At 45.2% G+C, this 11,687-nt stretch overlaps 1 protein-coding gene across 1 annotated transcript; it reads left to right on the top strand.

Annotated features, from left to right (window-relative positions):
• The first annotated feature begins 190 nt into the window (after positions 1–190).
• LOC134285319 (uncharacterized) lies at positions 191–5,781 on the top strand. Its single transcript, XM_062845890.1, has 2 exons — positions 191–4,734; positions 4,795–5,781. Exon 1 carries the CDS (start codon positions 638–640, stop codon positions 4,289–4,291), a length of 3,654 nt encoding a protein of 1,217 aa, XP_062701874.1. The 5' UTR covers positions 191–637; the 3' UTR covers positions 4,292–4,734; positions 4,795–5,781.
• The last annotated feature ends 5,906 nt before the right edge of the window (positions 5,782–11,687 follow it).

Below are 11,687 nucleotides of genomic sequence, written 5' to 3'. Positions count from 1 at the left end.
CCAGTGATTGTAGAGTTAGTAAGTATTTTTTTTTCTATATCATAATTTATGAAGTCTTTAATCTTTAAGATTCGTACCAAGTTATAGACCAAATTAAAACTGTATATAAAAAATACACTGAGTAGCGTCATACTAGAACAATAATTTGCGTTCGTTCATACCCGGGAAAAATCCGGGAATCGGAAATCTGAATTTGAATGGACACCCTGGAAACGGGTGCGCCTTCCGACATCACGAGTTATTACACAATGATTCTAAGGAGAAGCCACAGATTTCCACAACCGAAAGTGCGAACACTGCGTCAGCTCCACCTAGTCTGAATTCGTCCGACTGCAATACTCATCGGACAGTTGTTAGCTCAGTCCTGTTCCGATACTTACCAGTTGTGTTGTACGGAAAAACAGGAACAGTGCATACATATGCCTTTATCGATGAGGGCTCTGAGCTTACTCTACTCGACCAAGAGATCGCCGACAAGCTGCAGTTGGAAGGTGCCGAACGTCCGCTATGCTTGCGATGGACCGGCGGGACCGAACGATGTGAAACGAACTCCCGTATCTACAACCTTCAAATTGCTGGCCCAAAGGAAGGTAACAAACGCTTCGACCTGAACGATGTACGAACGGTAAAAGACTTGATGCTGCCGCAGCAAACGCTGGATATGTGCAAACTATCCGAGCAGTTCCAACATCTCCGAGGACTGCCGATCGATTCGTACCGTGATATACGTCCTCGAATCTTGATAGGAACGAAGCATGCACATCTTGGCCTCGCGCTGAAAAACCGTGAAGGAGAATTTGGACAGCCCATTGCAGTCAAGTCACGACTGGGATGGACGATTTGCGGTGGATCGGGACCAACTCGTGGAACAAACCTACACCATTACAGTTTCCACATTTGTCCTTGTAACAATACAGAGGACGACGATCTGCACCAGGCGATGAAGAACTACTTCTCCTTTGACAGCCTTGGGCTAACCAATACAAACCATCCGCATTTGCCCATCGAAGATCAGCGTGCGCTCTCTTTGCTGCAGTTACTCACCCGGCGAAAAGAAGAGCGCTTCGAATCCGGGCTGCTCTGGCGGTACGACGATGTCCGTCTGCCGGACAGTCAATCTATGGCTATGCGCAGATTCGAATGTTTGAAAAAACGGATGGTAAAAGAACCGGAGCTGCAGGTGATTTTGCAAGCCAAGATCGCTGAATATACGGCAAAAGGATATATTCGAAAGCTCAGTGAGGAGGAAATCAACCGAAAGGTCCCTCGGCGGTGGTACCTACCCGTTTTTCCCGTAACCAACCCCAACAAACCTGGGAAGGTACGCATAGTATGGGACGCAGCGGCCAGCGCCCACGGAACATCACTAAACTCAGTTCTCTTAAAAGGGCCGGATATGTTGTGCTCTCTCCTCGCGATCCTTCTACAGTTTCGAGAGCGTCGCATCGGGCTAACTGGTGACATTCGTGAAATGTTTCACCAGGTGCTGATTAGAGAAGAAGACCAACTCTGTCAGTGTTTCTTCTGGATGAGCGAACGTGGTGATACGGAGGTATACGCCATGCAGGTAATGACGTTCGGAGCTTGCTGCTCACCGACTACAGCGCAGTTCGTGAAGAATACCAACGCCGATAGATTTGTCAACGAATACCCAATAGCGCATCAAGTCATTACGAAGTCACACTACGTCGACGACATGCTTTCTAGTGTTGATACCGAGGAGCAAGCTATTCAGTTAGCCAAAGACGTGAGATACGTTCACCAGCAGGGCGGTTTTGAAATACGAAACTGGGTTAGCAACTCCAAAACCGTTCTCGCTGCTTTGCAAGGGGAGAATACCGACGAGAAATGCCTCGATATGTCCACTGAGCTAGCCACTGAAAAGGTATTAGGCATGTGGTGGAATACGAATGATGATGTTTTCATTTACAAAGTCGGATGGAGCCGATATGACTCCCCACTCCTAGCAGGCCAACGACGACCAACGAAGCGAGAAGTTCTGCGTGTCTTGATGACCATCTTCGATCCACTAGGATTGATTTGCCATTTCCTCTCATACCTGAAGATCCTGCTCCAAGATATCTGGCGATCTGGCGTACAGTGGGACGAGGAGATAGCTAATGAAGAATACGAAAAGTGGCTCACATGGTTGAAAGTTCTTCCTCGCGTCGAAAACGTGCGAATTTCTAGGTGTTATAACTCGGACTATCTCGAAACCGATAACCTCCAGCTCCATACGATGGTTGATGCCAGCGAAAACAGCGCAGCCGCTGTTTGTTATCTACGTTTCACCAGGGACGATTCTATCCGTTGCTCTATTGTTGCAGCGAAAAGCCGAGTCGCACCAATAAAGTTCACCTCGATACCTAGACTGGAATTAATTGCCGCAGTCATCGGCGCTCGCTTAGCACGATCAGTCGAGGAATCGCTAACGTTCCGGATCCACAGGAAGCTGTACTGGTCTGATTCTAGGGATGTCCTCTGCTGGATACACTCGGACCATCGTCGATATAGTCAGTTCGTCGGTCACAGAGTCAGCGAAATCCTCGAAACCTCCGAGCCACACGAATGGCGGTGGGTGCCTGGTAAGCAAAATCCTGCCGACGATGCCACAAAGTGGAGTAGCATTCCGGAGTTATCATCTGAGGACAGGTGGTTTAAAGGCGCCGATTTCCTTTGGCGCACTGAAGAAGAATGGCCGGCATCATCGATTAAAAATTACGCCACGGAGACCGAACTCCGCCCTTCCCTACTGGCGCATCACACCCCACTAGACCCTTTCATCTGCGTCAATGAGTTCTCGAGTTGGGAGAGATTACGCAGGGTAGTCGCATATGTTCATCGCTTCGTCACTAACTGTCGTCAGACCCGCTCTGGAAACTCGACGACCACCGGGCCGCTTTCTGCGCACGAACTCATAACCGCCGAGTGTACGCTTATTCGTCTCGCTCAGTTCGAATGCTTTCCCGACGAAGTCTCGGTTCTTAAAATGCCATCCTCAAGCGAAGACGCACCCACGAGAACCGTCCCCAAGACCAGTAATTTGTTTCAACTGACACCATGGCTGGACAGCAATGGGATCATGCGAATGCGAAGCCGCATCGCGGCATGTCACTACGCCACCGAGGATGCCAAACAGCCCATAATACTCGCCCAAAAGCACCACACCACCAGCCTGATCGTCAGACATTATCACTGCAAATACCATCACCTTAACCACGAAACGGTGATCAATGAGATCAGGCAGAAATATCAAATTCCGCGCTTGCGCGTCTGTTACCAACAAGTTCGTAAAGCCTGCCAGACGTGTAAGAACAACCACGCAGCACCAACTCCACCGTACATGGCCGACCTTCCACCCGCCCGCCTTGAAGCTTTTTCACGGCCATTCACCCACACCGGGGTCGATTACTTCGGTCCAATCGAAGTCACCATCGGAAGAAGAGTCGAGAAGCGCTGGGGGATGTTAGCCACATGTCTGACCGTCCGAGCGATCCATCTAGAGGTCGTACATTCCCTTAGCGCGAGCTCGTGCATCATGGCGCTCCGAAACTTCATGGCACGTCGTGGCACACCTCGGAAGATCTACAGCGATCGTGGAACGAACTTCGTGGGAGCAAATCGAGAGCTACTGCAGCTATACGAAGCAGTTAACCAGCACGCGCTCATGACGGAGTTTGCCGATTCAGGAGTTGAATGGGTCTTCAATCCACCTCTCTCACCGCACATGGGCGGTAGCTGGGAAAGGCTAATCCGCACCGTAAAGAACAACCTCACAGCAGTGTGTTCGTCGGCAAGGCAGTCCGACGAGGTATTGAGAAACTTACTCACAGAAGTAGAAAATATCGTAAATTCGAGGCCACTATCCCACGTACCGATAGACGAGGACTCGGCCCCAGCGCTGACACCAAACCACTTCCTTCTCGGATCGTCGAACGGATGCAAACCGCTTACCAACTTGGACTACAGCGGAGCAGCACTTCGTCAGAACTGGCTGACGTCCCAGGTTCTGGCAAACCTTTACTGGCGGCGGTGGGTGTCAGACTACCTACCGGAAATCACCCGCAGAACCAAGTGGTTTGAACGACCCAAGCCCATATCCATTGGAGATGTAGTGGTCATTGCCGACCCAAATATGCCCCGCAACTGTTGGCCGAAGGGGAAAATAATCGGTACCAGAGTCAGTGTAGATGGCCAGGTTCGATCAGCTACTGTGAGGACAACAAGAGGTATCTACGAGCGCCCAGCGACAAAATTGGCAGTCCTAGATGTCCAACGCGTCGATAAGTAAGCCAACCGGAAGTTTGCGTACCGTGGGGGAGTGTTGGCCTACCCCATTAGGCCAGCGCGCACATCTATAGACACGGTATCTACACTGTTCGTTACCACACGAGCGCTGCGATGGATGACATGGGAGTGACAGGTATACGACCTGTCACCGGGTGAGTCTACGAAGAGATGACAAAAACGAACTGTGTTATGCAGATGTGTAGTGATAAATATCTCCCTAAAATTAGCTTATTTCTATTATGCCCCTTGAATTAGAACCTAAAATAAGTGAATTTTAAATACTATTTTCCCCATCCATAATTTCAACGCTGAATTGGTAAGATTAGTTCCGTTAAAAGTGCTTTACATCAGTTCTAATATTGACTTGTATTAGGTAACCTAAATCACACAACATCTCCCTCCCATTGAATTTCGCCCAGAGCAACCAAATCACTATCGATCCCGGTAAGATAAACTATAGAACATCTTCCAAAACATGTAACTGAATTATCTTACAATTAATAGATCTGTAACAAAACTCGTCTAGATCACGACACATAAGGGAACTAAACGTAAGTAAAAATGATAATCAATTTAATTCACTGTTACCATATATTGGACTGCCTGTATGTTGCTAGACAGGGGTTCACAAATCAATCTTCACGTAGCATTTGTTCAATATTGTTAGTTATTCCTAAAATCGAATGATTGTAATTCTAAGATGATCCGTATTTCCCTTTAGGAAAATTATATTCTCTACGTTATTACCACAAACCGGATCGCGTGTTCTTATTTCACTTCCGGTGGAGAATCATAATTCCGGAAAATCCCTCACGTTGGACCAAATCCAACACATTCTATATTGCACTATTCCACTTAACAATATTTATTAAGTTCCTTGGTTTTGAGTATCAGAATAGTTATTTATGCAAAAAGTTGCAAAATGATGATTTTTTCAGCACCAGTCGTACATTTATCCAACGAGGCTTGCCGAGTTGGATAAATACCACGAGTGCTGAAAAAATCGAGTTTTGCAACGAGTTGCATACAAAGTTTTTTGTAATTGCAAAAAATACCCATTCAGTATAATCTTGCTACACGTACATGTATCAAGACGAACCACGTGGCAACATTTATGCGCGTCAGCGTAAAGCTTTTGTTTGATCAGGTAGGCTATGATAGGGTAGGTGTCAGAAATTTGCAAACTCCCGTCGTCGTCATACCGCAACCGCACCATGGGCAAGAGCAAAAGTAGCTTCAGCTGCTGCTTCTACGCCTGATCTGCAGTCTTAAGCGCAGTTTCGAGTTCAAAAGGAATCGCTCAAGAAACTTCTTGAGCGATTCCTGGCAGAAACTTTCTACGGTGACTGCCATTTGAATTGTCATTCCTTCGCAACTGCGTACTGGGATCGAAGAAAAACGGTTTCTTGGGCGATTCAGGCAAGGAATTTTTCATGCATCAAGATAGGCCAAAAAATTCCTTCTGAACTGCAAATAGCCCTTTAATCTGAATCTTGATAGTCCTGATTCGGATTCGAGCTTATTAGAGGATATAGAAGTAGCAGCTGTGTCTACGGTAGCCTCGAATGTTTTCGAAAAGTGGGTTCTGGCAAAGGTGCCGAAAAGTGCTACTTTTCAGCACTCTTAAGAATGCCGAAAAGTAGTACTTTTCGGCACTTTTGTTTTAGTGAAGAAAAGTAGGCCGTTTTAACGTTACAACCGCGAGTGAAAAGTAGCGGAAAACGCAACGCAATTACAGGTCGGACTCGGATTATCCGGAGTCGGGTTCTGGCGCTACCCACATTAATATCTCGCAAACGGAATGATGTAAGAAGCTGAAATTTTGACTGATCACTAATCAAGGTTCACTTAACAAAATGTCAAAATTTCAGCTTTGTAGAGCATTCCGTTCTCCAGATATATGTTTGAGAATCATCAGAATCTCACTCCGGATAATCGAGTCCGACCTGTACAAAAATTTAATTTTGACAATATAGGGGTAGGCGGGGCAATATGGACACCCTAAGGTTTTTGCCAACTTTACCTGGCAAGATGTCAAAAAAGTTTAGTTTTTTGATACATGTATCCTTTTAAAGTCTATGAAGCGGACGCGTTTTACTTATGCTGCGCTGGTGCTGTCATTTTTCACCTAGTGTATATATATATATATATATATATATATTTTTTTTTTCAAATCCTAGTGAATTCCTGAAGTCTTTAAATTAATTAATATTAACATAAAAATACGCCAATGAAAGTGAAGTGGTACCTGGGGACCATAAAAGTTTTTTTTTTTTTTTGAAGATTATTGACATTTGGTAGCTTGTTTGAAGATCAAAATCTCTTTACAAGTGTCTTAGGAGAACTGGCGGAGAAGTGAGCAGAATTGACGGAGCTATGGAGGTTTACTGGCAGCCCATTCCTACAAGATATTAGACGGAGTTTATCATTGAAAACTTGGTGAGAAAGTTCTAATTTATCTTATTTTATAACAGTAGACTTCTATTTTGTATCAACGTATTGGTGGTCAAGCAAATTGAAACATGTTTTTTGTTGCATATTGACCATTTCTTTTCCATTTCCATTTCCATTTGCGTTTTTGCCAGAAAAATGTCCAATATAATTCATATCCATCCAAATTCACATCCCTGATATGTATGAGAGTATCCCAAGTGCTCAATTATTTTCTTAATAAGGAAGATATGTAGAGTAAAAATTGGATTGGACAGGAATGCGTTTTGAAGTATTCGAGGTCATATTGAAATGTTTGTTTCGGGTTCCAGGTTGTTGGGAGTCTTATGGTGATAAGCACCAACGCGTCCTAGCCGCGATTTAATCTAGGTTTTACCAAATCCGAGATTTAATTGATTACCCCGTTCGGTAAGCACCAAAGTCGGTATTAAAGCACAGAGAAATTAAAGTGTTAGGACGCAGCCAATTCATACGCAACATAGAAAAGTGAGTAAATGTGTGCGTGAAAGAATCATCGTATGGAAAGGAATGTTAATAAAAACAACTGATCGCAGATTGTTTTTGTTTTGATGCAAATTGTGTGCACCACACTGCTGCAGCGAATTGAACCAGCAAGGAAGGAATGAGCAGGAAGCGGCATTTTTTCTGGTAGATTGAAGCAAACGGATTTCCAGCTAACAATGCTGTTCGGCGAAGCGGAAGAATAATTGGATGGACATCCCGGCGAAATAATAATGATGATTTTTTGTACAGTTCGTCGACTCGATAACCGATTTTAGGGCATGTAGGAGAGAGCTGACGAATCGCTAGCTAGAAGGAATTCCAGCGAGGCTACCTTCAGGAATTCCCTCGTGTACTCTGGCAACTTGTTCCGGGATCCATTGAAGAGTTATTCCAGGAATTTCATCGATGATTACTCCAGAAATTCCTTCGGAGATTCGTCCAGAAATTCATTTTGGGATCCCTCTGGGAGCTCTTCCGGGGGTTGCGCAAAATATTCGTCTTCGGATTTCTGGAGTACTCCCCGGAGTATGTCCCAATATTTATCCAGGATTTTTCCAAAAATTATCGCAGCGAGAATTTTTCAGAAATTGCTCGAAGAAGTTCTTCCTGGAATCCCACCGGCAATTCTTTCAGCAGTTCAGACAGAAATTTCCAGATAAATTTCTGGAAACTTCCCTGAAATTCTGCCGCGAATTCCTCTAGGTATTCTTCAGGAAATTGCCCTAGGGATTCTTTCAGAAATTTCCAAAGGGATACAAGAAATTGCCAGAGATTTAGGACTTACCATCCCCCCCGGGTATCCTCCGGGAATTCCCCCAGGGATTTCTCCGGGAATTCACCAGGGATACATCCGGAAAATCCCCAGGGCTACCTCCGGGAATTCCCGCAAGGATTCCACCGGGAATTCCCCCAGGGATTCCTCCAGGAATTCTTCCGAGAATTTCCCCAGGGATTCCTCGGGGAATTCCCGCAGGGATTCCTCCGGGAATTCCCCCAGGGATTCCTCCGGGAATTCCCTCAGGGATTCCTCCGGGAATTCCCCCAGGGATTCCTTCGGGAATTCCCCCAGGGATTCCTTCGGGAATTCCCCCAGGGATTCCTCCGGGAATTCCCCCAGGGATTCCTCCGGGAATTCCCCCAGGGATTCCTCCGGGAATTCCCCCAGGGATTCCTCCGGGAATTCCCCCAGGGATTCCTCCGGGAATTCCCCCAGGGATTCCTCCGGGAATTCCCCCAGGGATTCCTCCGGGAATTCCCCCAGGGATTCCTCCGGGAATTCCCCCAGGGATTCCTCCGGGAATTCCCCCAGGGATTCCTCCGGGAATTCCCTCAAGGATTCCTCCGGGAATTCCCTCAAGGATTCCACCGGGAATTCCCCCAGGGATTCCTCCAGGAATTCTTCCGAGAATTTCCCCAGGGATTCCTCGGGGAATTTCCGCAGGGATTCCTCCGGGAATTCCCCCAGGGATTCCTCCGGGAATTCCCTCAGGGATTCCTCCGGGAATTCCCCCAGGGATTCCTTCGGGAATTCCCCCAGGGATTCCTCCGGGAATTCCCCCAGGGATTCCTCCGGGAATTCCCCCAGGGATTCCTCCGGGAATTCCCCCAGGGATTCCTCCGGGAATTCCCCCAGGGATTCCTCGGGGAATTCCCCCAGGGATTCCTCCGGGAATTCCCCCAGGGATTCCTCCGGGAATTCCCCCAGGGATTCCTCCGGGAATTCCCCCAGGGATTCCTCCGGGAATTCCCCCAGGGATTCCTCCGGGAATTCCCCCAGGGATTCCTCCGGGAATTCCCCCAGGGATTTCTCCGGGAATTCCCCCAGGGATTCCATCGGGAATTCTCCCAGGGATTCCATCAGGAATTCTCCCAGGGATTCCACCGGGAACTCCATCAGGGATTCAATCGGGAATTCCCCCAGTGATTCCATCGGGGATTCTCCAAAGGATTCCATCGGTAATTCCCCCAGGGATTCCTCCGGGCATTCCTCCAGGGGAACTCCTTCCGGGACTCCTCTAGGAAATCCTCCCGGGATTTCTCAAGGAATTCCTCCTCGGATTTCTCCAGGAATTACTGTAGGAAATCCTTCGGGGATTCCTCCAGACATTTCTCCAGGGATTCTTTGTGGAATGCCTCCAAAAATTCTCCCATGAATTGTTCCTGGGATTCCTTCAGGAGTTCCTGACGGAATTTCCGTAGCAATTCCTGTTGAAATTCCCAGAGGAATATCTCTCGGAGTTCTCGGAGGACCGAAGTTCTCGGAGGAACCCCCTTCAGAATTTTTGAAGGAATCCCTGTCAGCTTTTCCAATGAAATCCTAAAATCAATGTTAGAATTCCCGGAATAACCTTTTAAGGATTTCCTGGTGAAAATTCTCAAAGAATTTTTGTGGTAATTCCTTGAGAAATTTCTGAAGAAAATTCTGGTGGAATGTCGGAAAAAACTCCTGGAAGAATTTATGGAAGGATTCGTCGAGAAATTTTTAAATAATTTCTGAGAAAAGATGCAGGAGGAATTCCTCTAGACATTTCTCCAGAAATTTCTTCGAGAATTCCAACAGAAATTCTGGAAACTCTGGAAGAATTCCCTTCCAGAGATACCTCTCAGAATTCCTTCGGGAATTTCTCCGAAAATGCCACTAGATTTTTTTTCCGGGAATTCCTACAGAAATTTCTCCAGGAATTTCTTCCTTCAGAAAGTCCTCTAGGAATTTATCCACACATTCTTCTGGGAATTTCTCCAGAAATTTGTCTGGAAAATTCTCCAAAAATTTATCCGGGAAACCCTACAGATATTCCTATAGAAATTCTTCCGAAAATTTCGCCAGGAATCTCTCCAAAAATTCGTCCGCGAACTCCTTCAGAAATTTCTGAAATTCGGAAATTAATCCAGAAATTTCTTTAGGATTTCCTTTTGTAAATATTCCTGGAAATTCTTCCAAGAATCAATCCAGAAGTTTCCCTGAAAATTCCTTTAGGAATTTTGACAGGTATTCCTCCATAAATTTTCACTAGGATCAGTTCAAGAATTTCCCCAGGATTTTCATTAAAAATTTTGAATAGATTAACTCTAGGAATTTCTTCGAAAATCCTTCAAAAAATTTTCCAAAATTTCCTTTCGTAAAATGTCTACAAGGCCTTTTAAGACATTTTCTAAATAAATTCCTTCAGGAGTTTTCCCAAACATTTCCTCAAAAATGCTTTCAGCGATTCCTCCAAAAATTTCCCTAGGATTTTTATTTAAAAATAAAACTTTCCAGGAGATCATCTACAAATTTTATCTGCGATTCCTTCATATGTTCCTCTAGGAATTTCTTCAGGAATTTCTTCATAACTTTATACAGGGGTTCTTTTTTGTAATTTGTAATTTTATTAAAAACGATAACGATTCTATTAAAAATTACCTCAGGAATTCCGTTAGGGCATTACTCAGGAATTTCTAATTAATTTCCCCAGAAATTCTTTCGACAATTCCCCAGAGAATCCTCCGGGAATTTCAATAAGATTTCCATTAGAACGCCGGAGCAAAAAAAAAACGAAGTAATTCCTTTTGAAATTTCCTCAGGAATTCCTTCACAGATGTCCAAAAAACATTCTTTCAAAAATTTTACCATGAATTTCACCAGCAATTTTCGCAGAAATTGCTCTAGGATTTTCTCGAAGAACTCTTCCAGAAATTCCCCAAGAAATTAGTTCTGGAATTTCCTGAGGAATTATTCCAATAAATTGCCCAGGAATCTTTGAAGAAATTCCTTGAGAAATCCCAGGATGAATCCATGGAGGAATTCCTGGAGGAATCCCTGGAGAAATCTCTGTAAGAATTTTTGGAGATATTGCTGGAGGAGTTTTTGGAGGAATCCCTGGAGAAATTCCTGGAGGAATTCCAAGAAATCCCTGGATGAATTCCTAGAGGAATCCTTGGAGACATTCCTGGAGCTGGAGGAATTCCTCTAGGAATCCATGGGAAATTCCTGGAGATATTTCTGAAGGAATCTTTGAAGAAATTCCTGGAGGAATCCCTGGAGGACTCCCTGGAGAAATCGCTGGAGGTATTTTTGGATGAATATTTTAAGAAATTCCTGGAGGAATCCCAGGCTGAATTCCTGGAGGTGTTTCTGGAAGAATCCTTGGAGGACTTCCTGGAGAATTTTCTAGAGAAATCCCTGGAAGTATTTTTGGAGGAATCTTTGAAGAAATTCCTGGAGAAATCCCAGGATGAATCACTGGAGGTATTCTGGAGGAATCCCTGAAGGAATCCCTGGAGGAATTTCTGGAGAAATTTGTGGAGGTATTCCTGAAGGAATTTCTGAAGAAAACCCTGGAGGTATTTTTGGAGGAATCTTTGAAGAAATTCCTGGAGAAGTCCCAGGATAAATCCCTGGAGGTATCCCTGAAGGAATCCCTGAAGGAATTCCTGGAGGTATTTTTGGAGGAATCTTTGAA

Source organism: Aedes albopictus, chromosome 1 (genome assembly GCF_035046485.1).
Source record: "Aedes albopictus strain Foshan chromosome 1, AalbF5, whole genome shotgun sequence".
In the NCBI taxonomy this organism is placed as follows: Eukaryota; Metazoa; Arthropoda; class Insecta; order Diptera; family Culicidae; genus Aedes; species Aedes albopictus.
Note: the sequence above shows the minus strand (reverse complement) of the source record. Positions and strands in the feature narration are given on the sequence as shown.